Source organism: Egretta garzetta, unplaced genomic scaffold (assembly GCF_000687185.1).
Source record: "Egretta garzetta isolate BGI_Z169 unplaced genomic scaffold, ASM68718v1 scaffold34, whole genome shotgun sequence".
Classification (NCBI taxonomy): domain Eukaryota; kingdom Metazoa; phylum Chordata; class Aves; order Pelecaniformes; family Ardeidae; genus Egretta; species Egretta garzetta.
The window spans coordinates 5,318,953-5,332,695 of NW_009259586.1; the positions used below are offsets into that span (position 1 = coordinate 5,318,953).

The following is a 13,743-nucleotide window of genomic DNA, read 5'->3' on the forward strand; positions in this document are numbered from 1 at the left end:
TTTCCATCAGCCCAGTTGTTTCCATGAGGAAGAAGCTGACTCTTCAAGCCTGAAGGTGTAGCAGGCTGTGGGGTGACCTACGGGTCTGCCTTGTTCTTGCTCGCTCCTCCAGGCATTCGCTTTCAGCCACCGTCAGACCGGACACCGGGACGCGTGGTCTGACCCAGTGCAGTACCTACCAGCTTTTTTTCCTTAAACTCAAAGCAAACATCAGCCTAATTCTATCTTAAAGAGAGACCCTGAGAGCCACGTCTGCAAACCAGGCCATGAGATAGCATAACGATGAGACCATATCGAAGCACCACCACCCTCACCATGCTGGTCCGGATGTAGGACCTGGCTCCATCCCTGCCAGCGCAGAGCCAGGGCCCCAGGGCCACCAGAATGCAGCGCTCCTCATCTCCGCCCCGCACGCTGAAAGGTAGAAGTGAAAGCAGATGTGGAGTCTGGGAAGGTTTCCAACATAAGGGTTTTTTTGTTTGTTTTTTCCTTTTTTTCCCCTCATTTAAGCTCCAGACCTGAGGCAGCCTACAAAGCAGGAGCCCCCGGGCACAGTGACATTTTGTGCGGAGGTGGCAGCAGCAGCGGGTGATGGCAGCAACCCTCCCTTTCACTGCAGAAGCCACCTGCGTGTCCCAAAGCCCTTGGCCTCTGGGGTAGAGAGGAGGAGAAGGTCCATGGCCAGATGCAAGAAGCACGTCTCACCATTGCAGCCAGAGCTGCTGCTGGTGTGCAGCTTTTAGATGGCCACTCTCCAGGTACAGCATGAGTTAAGGGGGACGTCACATCCCACCTGCAGACTGGAGCGGGACTTTGTTGAAGCTGGGGCTCCTGCAAAGCAGCTGCTTGGCCCCCGTGCATGCTGCAGGCAGCACCCACCCTGCCCAGCTCCTTCGTGTGGGCTGGGCCACAGAGGTTGCCCAGCATGATCTTTGAAGAAGGAAACCCTTTTCCTTTCCAAGCATTAGATGCAATGGGCTGAAGAGGTCCCAGCTCTGGAGCAGCCACCTCCAGCCCTGCCTCTTGGCTGGGGCCGTACCAGAGGCAGACAATTCCCATGAGGCGACTTAACCACCGCGGAGAGGTGAAGGCAAGGGAGAGCCGTCTTCTGAACCCTTTGATGATCAAAGGCTTGGATTCTCCTTCCTTTCTTTGACGGCGGACACGACAGCTTCACCTTGAAGAACTGCTAAAGGAAACCTGAAACTTGGATGCTGAGAGAAAGGCAGGGAGAAGATTATACTCCAGGATAATGAGTTTTCCCTCTAGGTCTCCTCGTTGTCTCCGAATTGTAAGAGCACCATCTTGTGTTTAAACACAACATAGACTGCACCCAGTCCTGGGGGCTTCCATCCCATCTGGAAGCACAAGCAGGTAACAACCACCAGCAATCCACACCACTTCTTCTCAGCTCCATTCCCACCATCACTTTGCAGAGCGTTTTGAAAAGCAGCAAAACAATTCTCATACTTGGGTTTGTCATCTCCAAGTAGTTTTTTTAGGGAGTTAACTATAACCAGGCAAAATTGCAACAAGTCCTGAAGGCCACGGCATGAATCTGGAGCGTGGCCCACAGCCAAAAGGCCCCCTTCAAAGCTTCATTTATGGTAGAATTAAGGGGCACTTGTGCATCAGAGATGATCGTAATGGTAAATAACTTTCTCAGACTGTATTGCTCAAACAAACAGATCACAGGGTCAGAAAAAGGGGGTGATGGCAAAAAAGAATCCCTCATTTTGGTTTGCTATTCCTTTGTAGAAAAAGAGAAGTTATTTCAATCTCTCTCAGTAAGTTTGAGGTTTAATTTCTAGCAAATGAGTATTTTCCAATAAAAAGCATTCACATTTTTACTCCCTGTATTAACATTTTACATATTCTGATTTGAATACCTCTTTTTATAGGAGACTGATACAACTGAGATAACTTCTTTAAGATCTGCTGCAGAAACTGAGTGCACCACCTTCATGGCTGAAAGGCCTCGGTATTTTATAATGGCTTAAAACTTCAGAGTCCAACTATGATTTGTAATGCCTTGACCTAGTTCACAATACTATCAGCACTTGTCTCAATACAGGATCAGAAAAATTAAATTACTTACCCACAGACTAGAGGTGCTGTTAGGGCCACCAGAGGAGCTTAAAGCATTCCCAGAGTTAAGGTTTACGATGCTTCTTCCTATTTAATACGCACACCCGGTGTCTTAGCACAGCGCAACGAAGTGACACGCACGTGAACGGACGCATCCCGAGAATAAACACTGCTGAGGAGAGGGAAATTTGTCAGTACAGCTGGTCTGGAGAGGCAAAAATCTTGTGAGAAAGCTCCAGTAAATGAGCATAAAGATTGGGGGTTTTTTTAAGCACCAAGATGGTAAGATTTCAAGTTGGTACAGCACTGGTGGTCACAGGACACACTGTTTTCCAAACCATGGAGGATTCCTATGTTCGCACGTGCAAATATGAAGTATTTGCATCTTCGAGGTATTCAAAAGCCACAACTTTACGGAGGGCCTTCACTGCTGCCGCAGAGGAGGAAGAGCGACGCGTGCTTGCACGTGGGCACGGGCGCGGCGAGGGACTGGACAGCAGCATGCCCCTGGCACGTCGGGGACAGAACCTTTGCGTTGCACAAGGGGGGGGCCACCCCAACCCATTGTAACAAAGGTTAACCAAATATTTTCAGCGGCATGGCCCCTTGTCAAATGCTAACCAAGGTAACTTGCTGAGACAAATGTGGTTAGAAAGCGGCAGATGAGCCAGGAAAAAACTAAAACCTGGCTCTAGGCGAGTGTGTTGTTCCTGCAGTAGAGATGAACCTCTTGCCACCGAGTCCTCATTCTTCTGCCTTATAAATACGCTGCTGTGCAGTAAGCAACCAGCATGTGTTCGAGCTTACATGAATCTTCAGTAAGGTGCTAAGAAAACGTGAAAAATAAATTCCAGTGCCAGCGCCTATCTCATCCAAGCTGCAGTTAAGGGGATCTCCCCTCGCTTCTCACCCTATGAATCAGCAGGTTGGCGGGCCACGTAAGAGGTGAAGACAGCACGGCATCATCTGGGAGCCAGTCCACAAAGTTTTCCTTCAGAGTTTTTGCTCATCCCAGTATGAGCCAGCAGGATTACACCAGTCGTGGGCTGACTCAAATGTATTACAACCTGCCATTATTACGGCAATATTTGGCTGCTAGTGTAAAATGCCAGTTATTGTGCCTTCTGGTGGCATCAAAAACCTTTGAACTTCTCAGGAGACTACAAAGAACACACCAATCCGATGCATGTTTCATATACATATTTATATATATTTCATGTACAAAGTTACATTCTGAACCCCATGGATTCAATAATAGAAATAAATACTGAAATAACTACACTGCTATATGAGCTTTTCTGCTCACAGAAAAGAAGCCTCAAGTTTTAACAGACAGCAAGTTTAACGCTGTAGTATCCATCTCGGATTACAGAGGCAAGTAAAATTCAGCGTAAAGTGTCCAACAGACAAAACTTTCAAAAATTACAGACCATAAAATGTTTAAAATATGTTTAAAAGATCAAGAAATGTGCATCAACAAAATTAATAAAGGAAACTTAATGTTGTTAGAGGGCGGGAGAGACATTTAGTGTATAGAAAAATGCTTTGAGGTGCAACATAGGTTGTTACAATATGGCATAACCCTGTTAGAAAAAACATTTAATTTCCCTAAAGAACTGTATTTGAGTTTACCGTGTCTTGTTTTACAGAGCAGGGCCTTCACAAGACCCTGTCTCAACAGGGCCACTTACAAGAGTGCTAAGTCAGGTTTAATCCTTTGGTAACTTTTATAATACTCACATGGAAATAAATATTCAGTTACACAGCATTTTAAAAGACACACGTTCTTTAGAACAGTTAGTATAATAAAACAGATTTAACATTTGTTGTTACTAAGGCAGCCTATGATAAAGTGTCTACGCTCTGCCAGCTCTATCTGATCCAACGCAGGAAGACCTTTACAAGAAACGGACAACGCAGCAGCTTATACAACGCATTTCACCTTTACCATGCAAACACCCTTACCCAGGCAAGTAATGTGCTGCATATTTTGTGCTCGAAATGTTCCCAAACTATTAACAAGCTGTAGCTATCAAGAGATTAGCTCCTATTTATATGATGCTTTAGTCACATGAGTGTATGCATAAACACATTCTTGAGACGGATTTGTAGGAGCGTATTGTCATCTCAACGCCCGGGGTTTTACATGCTTTATTCACCATTCAAAGCGACCTTAAGTAGAATTTATAAATCCCCATGCACTGTGATGACAATAGGGACCCATTTAATCTACTGTACCTTAGGACAGGGGATAAAGTTTTAAAATGAGAAATACAGAGAAGTGCACATGCCTTTTATCTACACCCACAGTGGTACACAGTTAACCTACTGTTTTCTTTAAAACCCTTCCACTACCGGACAGAAACAATCGTTCTCTGAAAAATTTGCAAGAGTTGGCCCACTGAGGTGACTAAAATGGCACGGTGGACCAGATACATTTGGCAAAAGACCAGGTACACACTCGCCAGATTGAACTGCTCTATTTGACAGCAGTAAAGCCGATCAGAGAAAACAGCTCATCACTAATTACAGATAAAATGCTATACAAGAATGAAGGAACAGAATTGTGCGCTTGTTTTTTTTTTTTTTCTGAGAACATGAGAATGTGACAATCAAGCAGTAAGTAAAAGCTTTGGAGGCTGTGTTTTCCAAATAGGAGGAAAAAAAAAAAATTTAGGGAAATGACAGGAGAAGCAATGAAACTGTACCACTCACAGTGAAGATTCTGCACAACAGTAAGAGTTTAGACAGCATTTTTCTTAGACATCCGATTTCGTAAGTTAATTCAGATGTGCTTCCGGTTCAGCGTACATGTCTATGTAAGTTTTAAATAGGTTTTTCTAAGAGTGTTTAATCAGTTTGCTTTCTGTATTTGTGTTATTTGTGTAATTTTTAAAAAGCTCAACGACTTTGTATTTAAGCCGAAGTATTTTAAGAGTGACGTTAAAGATGAATTTGGAAAGCAAATTATGAACAACATGCTCTCATCACTTTTGGCATTCTGAAGAGAAAAATACTACCAAGATATTAGACATCTTTAATAAGGATTTTTACTACATAGTTCATGTCCTAAATACATATTTACGAGAGGAACAGCTGTGTACAAAATATGTCGCTTAAAAAGTATTTATACATATAAATCTAACCAATAGACCTGAATGGAGTTTTTCTGGTTTATCAGCTATGATATGCATTTGAAAAAGCTGCCTAAATATATATTTACACAATAGACCTCAGCTAAATGTGTTCATTTAAAAAATTAAGAAAATATATAAACACATGTTTGCCTGATAGACCAGAACTGCTCCTATTGCATAAAAATGTTTAGGCAGTTTTAAAAAAGTGTTTCTATATTTACTCCTCTGAAACTGTTCAGTTCTCTCACGTAATCGAGTTACTAAATTTCTCTGCTAACCTGAACAGAACAGTCCCAGCCTTTTGGGGGTAGTGGATGTTTATTAAAACCCCTCAAAACTTTTACTTTCCAGAGACTAAACGAAAGAACAAATCTGGGTTTTAAAATAGTCTGAAGTACAGAAATCATGAAGTGTTTAACTTAGGTCTGATACTAATGTAGGAAATTCAATGTAAAAGGAAGACAGTCTTCAACTCACACTTATGGTTAAAAAAATAGATGGTGAGTAGACAGAATGTCAGCCTAATATTAGAGTCTCCTGACTTTCATCAATTTACTCAATCTTAGTGTTACCTGCTAACATTGTTGCTAAACTTTTTTTTTTTTTACTAAATTGGGGTACACAACTACAAAAAAATACATTTTGTACCTAATTATCTGGCACTAAAGTTCCTTTACAATCTCACTTGGGCAGAATGCATTCTTCCTGTACACTCTCAGTCTTTTCTCATGCTCTAATCGAGGTCTCTAACCTTCACACGTGTAGTGCCTCATGAGTTTGACCAGCTAGGCAGAGAAGATCATTCTAGTGCTTCGGACATAAGGAGTTAAGACAAAAAAAAAAAAAAAAAAAGAACAAAACATATCCCCTGTTCAAGAATTTTACAGTTACTTTCAAAATTTAAATCATCCTAAGAATACCCTTTGGAAACCAAGTTGTTCCATGTCAGGGAAATGGGAAAACACTATGGTCAAAATTGCTTATTATTGAGGGCAGCAGTTCTCAAACTTTAAGGTTCAATAGTGAAAACATGTAATTTTATTTAAATATTGTCATCTTAATTCCTATACAATCCCCTCTTCCCCCCAGAAATTCTGATGAACATAACAAATTAAACCGTATACACTATGTAAGCAAGATTTTCCAGGCTGGAAAACAAAAGCCAAAATTTACAGTTTGCTTTAGCCCTCGCTGAATATTTCTATGAGTCCTAATAATCCATCTTGTAATTTGTCAATTTTTTAATGCTTCGGGAATAACTTTGCTGTTTTACTCAATGCATTATACAGTGAAATGAAGCTCAGTTGTAATAAAGCTGAACTCAAGTGAGACTACCAAAGTGAACTACATTAGCTTGCTGTGGTACAGTAAAACTAATGTCTCGGTTGCTTACTATGGTGTGCACACCAGTTTTGAGAAAGATCTGATTTCATTATACTGTTCCATGTAACACGGGTGCAGTAAAACAGCACAAGCTAATTCTTGTATAGTTAAAGGTATGACAGATTTGCAGTATAAAGTTAAACAGCAAAGAAATGCTTCAACATCATGTAGTGAAACAGGTTTCACAAAATAAAAAAACATGCAGAAGCTTTTTTTTTTTTTCCTTTTTTTTTTCTTTTTCTTTTTTAAGGTCTCCAGCTGCATCCTACGGGCTCACTCACTGCCACACATTACTTGCCACACTATTAAATGACTCCTCTCAGCTTTGGCTACAGAAGGTTCAAGTTGTAGAGCTTCTCCAAGGAGTTCAGATTCTCCGCCTTCATCACCTGAAAAACAGCAGCTTTGATTCAGGCAGGCAATAAAAACCAGTATTAACACCAAGTGCAGCAAGACAAAGGACATCTAGGTTTACAAGAAAAACATTACAAAAAACAGTAGTTGCCATATGCTCATATAAAACCATATCCAAGATTGTGAATACAAAGTCTGTTGCATGATTATTTCAGAGCCTAGTGTTCTGATGGTCATGTTCTTCAGATCTAGCCCCCCAAATTAACTGTAGTTTCCTACGTAGCCATATTTACACATTTCATTACTTGTATCACTTTGAGGTAAAGAAACAACAACTGGATTTGCAATCCTGCAGTACCTCCCAGGCAGAAAAGGAGACTGTTATGCTAGGAGAAAGTGTGCTAGCACAAACACATAAACCCTATGAAGTGCTCTGGAAACAAGAGCAGTAATTGAGCACAAGTGGGACCATGCAACATTCATGCCTACGACGAACCTTTCCCCTTCTTTCCTCTTGTTCTAGTTATCCCAGCTGGTCACAGCTCTGCACACACTGGCACAAGACAGCCTTAAGCCTATTCTCCATTATCGCTCTTCAAAAGAGAAGAACAGTTTTGTAACCGCATCTAAACTCTCGATGACATGAGCTGACTTGGATCAAAGGTGACAGACGAACCACTAAACAAAACTGCACGTAGACAGTAATAAACATCAATACAGAGGCAGTCTTGTGGTAAAGAAGAACGTCAGTTTAATCGGATGAATCGTGAACTGACCTACAACTTCAGGAATGTTTCAAGTCACAGTTTGGCTGGTTTTCTGGTTAGACGACTTTGGAGGTCTGAGGAATCTAAACACAGAATAGCATGAACTTGCTCTTGAGCCAAGTTTGCCGCCCTAATGTGGTAATAGCTGAGCTAATGCAGAAACAGTACTGATGCTGAAATTCATGGCTTTGCATCGTGCCACGAGGACAGCAAAGCGCACATTTGGTATGTGGCTATACCAGCTTGTTTGGAATAAGCACAGAGTTTTTAATACTCACTACAGCGTGGCACAGAATTGCCTCCAGTCCTGCCTCCCACCTAACTCCACTGGGCTTACCAGCAGGAACTCGTTTTTCATTGACTAGTAAGATGACAGAACTTGGGCTGGCCTTCATGGGTATTCCTTTGTAGTGGTTTTTGTGGGGTTGTTTGTTTGTTTTTGAAACACTACAGACAGATTCAGGCAAGAGGTCAAAACCAGGCCAAGGAGTTGTGACTTCCATGCACTTTTTGTCAAGGTCTCCAGCTGCAGATTCTAAGCACAGAACCACAACCACTCCCATTTTGTTATATTTCCCCAAAAGCTTCAATTAGACAAAAAAATGTTTACACAAGAAGCCTTCTATGGGCTAGATTGTGCAAGAGTGCTATCCAAGAAAAGCAGTGACCAAAATAAGAACACGTGAAGAACTTATCTTTGCATGTGAAGTGACCTACTTTTTCCCTTTTCACTCAAAAATTAGTAAAATTTAATTTGAGTGTTCTTCACATAATACTTTTTTTTTATTGTCAGTCTGCATATTTAAGTAACTAAGGACATGTTTTCCAGCAGTTTAAGATAGAAGACTAACCTGTCAAAGCAAGACTGAAAGTATAAATGGTAAGGTGGTACATGACTCCAAAGCAGAGTTTCAAATAAACCTTTTTACACAGTCATCTCAGAGGTCATGGCTTATTGGGAGAAGCAGCTCAAGGTGTGTGTGCACACATGGTAGAATAAGGATACTTCTATCCTCACATCGGCTTAGTAAATACTACGTACTGACGGACCATGCACTCTGTAGTCATGACGGAAATTATTATATGGTTAAAGACCTTTCAGTATGAAGAACCTGATTTTAAGCTCAGTTTCCTTACCCATTCTGAAGTCAATATATCCTTCTCCACCACTTATCACCAACATTGATTTTAAGGGACTCTGGTTGAAGGACTCCTGGGCTGGTTTATCAGCTGTTAGCTCTGTTCCACCACTGCTCTGTGGGCAAACAACCTGACCTGGATTAAAAAGAGAATACATTTTTATGCCACATCTCACAGAATAATACCACCTGTATTTGGTCACTGGATGACATACTTAATGCCTAATGATACACTTAACTTCGGACTCTAGCATCTCTTCAGCGAGGGACTGAAAGCTAGCTTTGCTCCGATTTCACCTCTAAAGAGATGAAGAACCTGTTCAGGTCAGTTCAATGGAAATCAAAAGAGAATTAAATGCCTCTTGATTGATTTCACAGCACAGGCATGCAGATCTAGAGAATGACATTGGAACCGACCTAAAGACTTTCAGACACACAACTGAAATGATTCCATGTGTGTCAGTCTATTAAGCAAACTTCTGTCATTTACTTCCAGCACACTAGGTGCGTGCAAGCAAAGCACTTCTTTCTTTGTGACCAAACCTTTTTCCTCCCATTAAGCAATACTGCACTTAGGAACCAGAAAAGCCTTGCAAATAATACATAATAAATTTGTTTTGGAATGTACAATTTCATACATTTGCTATCTTTACCTAAACACTATGTTTAACTAAGCAAATGGGGGCAAAAAAAGTAGCTTCGTTTGAAGAATGGTAATAAAACCTCACCAGGTACTGCGACAAAGAATTTAACAGCATCACGGTGCCCATGGAAGCAAAGCTGTGCATGTGCCATTGAACAATACGGTATGAATGTTCCTGGAGTCACTTTGTCACTGTTTTCATCGCCATATACACGTATTACACTCCCCGGACGGTTTCCAGAGCCTGCTGCTGCTTTATTAGCTGTAAAAGAAGAGAAGTGTTTTCTACTTGAAAATACAAATTACAGAAATGGTTATTTGTTAAGAAACCTTATGGTACCATCTAAAAGCTAAAGCCAACTTAGATAAAAATGAAACAGGAGGGCAGCAATGCCAATTCAGACAGAGCTGGAAAGAAAAAAAGATCGCATGCTTCGTTATTTTAAGTACATCAGAAAATGGAGCAGGATTCTTATTAGTCTAGCATAAACACCAGATTTTAATATCCTACTTTTGGAAAAAAACAATTTGTGAAAGGACTGTATCTTTCATAGAAAATAAGTACCTCTAATGTCTTCCAGTATGAGCAAATTCAATGTACTTAAACATATAATTAAAGACAGTTTCATTCCAACTAATCATAGGGTATCCCCTTGCCAGCAAAAATTCTCTAAAAATAGCCACCTGTGGGCATGAAGGAGCTACCCTATTGTAATTCTACATCTAGTTTTTACTGAAAAGTTTTAAAATCCATTAAAACAGAGAAGTACTCATGCTAGACATACAAGCCATCTCCATTCCAAAGACTATCAAAGGAGTGAAAGAAACGGTGATTTGTAACAAGACAGTAAATGATGTGGATTAATGACAAAGTTATAAGATATGGTATCACATTGGCTGGAAGGAAAACAAAGTCTGTATGAAAGTTCAGCTGCAACACAAGATGATACACTAAACTGCTGAGCAGATTGGTGGCCATTTAGCAAACATAAAACTGCTGCAATGCAGTAACTGCAAGTGGAAAAACATTTAGGAACATACAAAGGGTAAATCTATAAGGAGTGGGAAACAGCCTTGAAGTGGCTATTAGAAGCCTGAAAATAGATTTTTGTTCAGGATCTGCACTTACCCCTCAGCCCCAGTAAACGTCCCTGGTGGAGGATTACAGCTAAAGTGAGAAAGGAGGAAAGGGGAAATGGATAGGTATGACAGTAGAGGAGAAGGATTAATGAGAACCCACCACTCATATTTTGGTTTTTGATAAGGTAGAGCTTAAAATTTTAGCTCCTAAAACCAGTAAATATCTAATTACAGAAGATTCAATAAAAAGTCAAAGAACAGTATCTTGTTACAAAAGTTTCAGTACAAAATGGACAATGAAAGCACTGCCACTTTCATGTGCTTTATCACTATAAAGCTCATTATTGATTAGCAATGTTTCCCCTTTCTCTCTTTCCTTGGTAGGAGGCTACCAAAATGATATGTAACAACTCGTGTTTTCAAGTGCCCTTTTGAAACCTCATCGGCAGATCTGGAAGATGCCTGGCTATGGAGACCCAGGGAACTGAGATGTGCAATTGCTCATGTGAAGATCCAACTTTTTGAAAACCGTGAATATTTGTACCAAGGGTTCTCAAACCCACTATCAGGCTACTCACAAACTGTTGTTCTGACTCATAAACAACTAACAAAGCCAAAATTAAACTGAATAGCTTTAATAGGGATTTTTTCATGTTCACGACTATTTTAAAACAAACTCCTCTGGAAACACTGAATTAAGCTGGATGCAAATTAATAGCTATAATTTTTGAAAGCATGATTTAAACTATTTCCAATTCATGACAGGAAGTCTGTCCTTCCTTAGTACATTCATGCAATGCAAAAAAAGACATTTACTGAATGGATGGAAAATGTAATGGAACAGTATGAGAAACAATGCATGTATGTGCTGTTCAACAAAGCAGATACAACGTGAAGAGTTTTTACTATTAAATTACCCTAAAATTTCACCTGATGGACTATACTTTCTACATCACAACAGTACAATCAGGACTATCAAAGTGCCATATTTTATTTTCTGAAACTTCTGCCTATGTGTTTTAACATTAGTCTCGGGTACAAGTGTTGGGGTGGTTTTTTTGTTATTTTAAATGCAATCAATTTACACACATATTCTTCCCAAGCTTTAACTATTTAAGATTTGTTTTGCCCTTGAACTAGACTGTTCCCTTCTCCTGAGGTTCAACTGCCCATATCTGAATGCTTCCCCTCCCACCCCCAAATAGTTTCAGCCTATGACAAGAGTTTGGGGTCTGTTATTAAGCAGATACCTGGATTTTCATTACTGGAATTTAGTGCCCTACTGGTAGAACGTGTTTACAACTCCTATAACTTTTGAACATGCTCTTTAAAGCAGTCGGTACTACTGCTGTTCCAGTCCTTTATACCAGCTTTATGATGAATTCTCAAGACTAAAGCCAGTCAAACAGTATTAGCAACAATACCAACTTGCTCAAATCAAACACAAATCTACTTTGGTGATCATATGGCAATCAAAAATATGATTAATTTGAAAACTAAAGCCATCTCTTACAAGCAATAAACTTCCATAAGCACTGCTAATGCTCATAACACCTCCAAGGCTTCAAAGTGCCTCTTTCCTTCAAGCCACAGCAACTCTGCTCAAATTGAAGCACAGGAGATTTTGGAGATGTGGATTTTTGCTGTAAGCACGTACACAGATTAGGTGCTAAACATCACACAGGCCCAATCTGTTACAAACCTGAAAGATTCAGAGCTGGCAGTAAAGCTTTCTATCCATTAGCAAGCATCTGAATGGCGCTTAATATTCTCTTTTTGTGTCTACAGTATATTGCACAGTGCTATTCATTTATATTTTACTTACTTTCTGTTAATGGAATGGAGATGATGACACCATTTCCTGTTCCTACCCATAAACGATTACAAGACACCATAAGAGCTGTGATTCTCACAAATGAGAATCCCAGTTTACCAGTACCTAAAAACAAAAGATGCTTTTCATCAAAAATTATGAGCAAGAATAATTTTAGTTCCATAACAGAGAATCTTAACTCCAACTCCCAAACCACACACACAAGTAATTCCCTCCCAATTCAAACAGAAACAAGGTAGAGGAGTACATTAAGTTGTAAAGATAATTAACAGTGTTTCAGCCTTTTAGGTTAAGTTGCGAACCTATACAGAAAGACACTAACGTTAACTGCGAGAAAGCACAAAAGGTACAACAGCTCCATAATGCTGCACCATAAAATCTTTGGGGGCTTACAGCACCAGGGCAGCTTTAAAAAAAAAAAAAAAAGTGAGTTTACAGATATAAGATAATGGTTTCTCATCCATTAAAATTAATTTCTCATCCATCAGCACTACGAGGGGAGCAGGAGGCAGCTGACCAGCTAAGTGCAATGGCACAGTAGTTTCTTCTGAAGGATTTCCCATGGCCCGATTACCTGTATTTGTTGTGTTACGTAGGTAATCAAACTGCTCTTATATAAACATTAATGAAAATAAAATCAGAAAGCTTATTAGCTTCAATAGCAATAAAAATTTGCTATTGCGCATTTGTATTTTCTTGAAAAAGAGGCAATTTTTCCAGGCAAGTAATGGATTCTTCCCACGTTTAGATTCAAAAAAAAAAAAAAAAAAAAGAGAAAAAAAGGCATCAGTACAGTAAAAAAAAGAGAAAGATCATAGTGTCTCTATTGATGCCTGCCCAACCTGACCACCATTTCCCTTGTTAGTTCTGAGCTTTTAGGGACACCTTAGATATCAGGTAGGATCAGACTTATCAGTAGACCTATCATTCTTACCATGCTTTACAGACTGACTTAGGCTTGCGCTTCCAGATTCAAGTTTTCACAAACAGGATTTGACTAGCCTTCCACCCACCCTTCCCCCTGGTCTGCAGTGAGACTTGCCTGATCCATACCAGGAAAAGAAAGCTCCAGACAGCAAGAGGTGTTAAGTACACAACAGTTTTTCTTATCAACTTACCTAGCATTTTGCTTACATAAGGTTCAATGTCCACATCTTGTAGATGCTGATACGTGTGTGCATGATAGAGACGCAGGGTGGAGTCCAAACGAATAGACACCCATACCCCATCACCCACCCATGCCAGCTGCCTCACTTGGCTTTCTCTTCTTGGGTGTGCATCAAATGACTTCTATGAAAGATTGGATTTTAAATGAAAA

At 40.2% G+C, this 13,743-nt stretch overlaps 1 protein-coding gene across 4 annotated transcripts in view; it reads right to left on the minus strand.

The window, feature by feature from the left end:
• Positions 1-6,832: 6,832 nt before the first annotated feature.
• The window catches only part of SPAG9 (sperm associated antigen 9), a 54,535-nt gene continuing 47,624 nt past the window's right edge, over positions 6,833-13,743 (minus strand). For 3 of the 4 annotated variants that reach the window (XM_035893277.1, XM_035893274.1, XM_035893276.1), the window contains 5 exons: positions 13,544-13,715; positions 12,417-12,530; positions 9,597-9,773; positions 8,867-9,004; positions 6,833-6,997 (listed from right to left, as the gene is read on the minus strand). In XM_035893277.1, coding sequence (XP_035749170.1) covers positions 6,882-6,997; positions 8,867-9,004; positions 9,597-9,773; positions 12,417-12,530; positions 13,544-13,715 — 717 coding nt within the window. In that variant the 3' untranslated portion in view covers positions 6,833-6,881. The remainder of the gene's footprint in view (positions 6,998-8,866; positions 9,005-9,596; positions 9,774-12,416; positions 12,531-13,543; positions 13,716-13,743) is intronic. The other variant, XM_035893275.1, reaches the window with a different exon arrangement.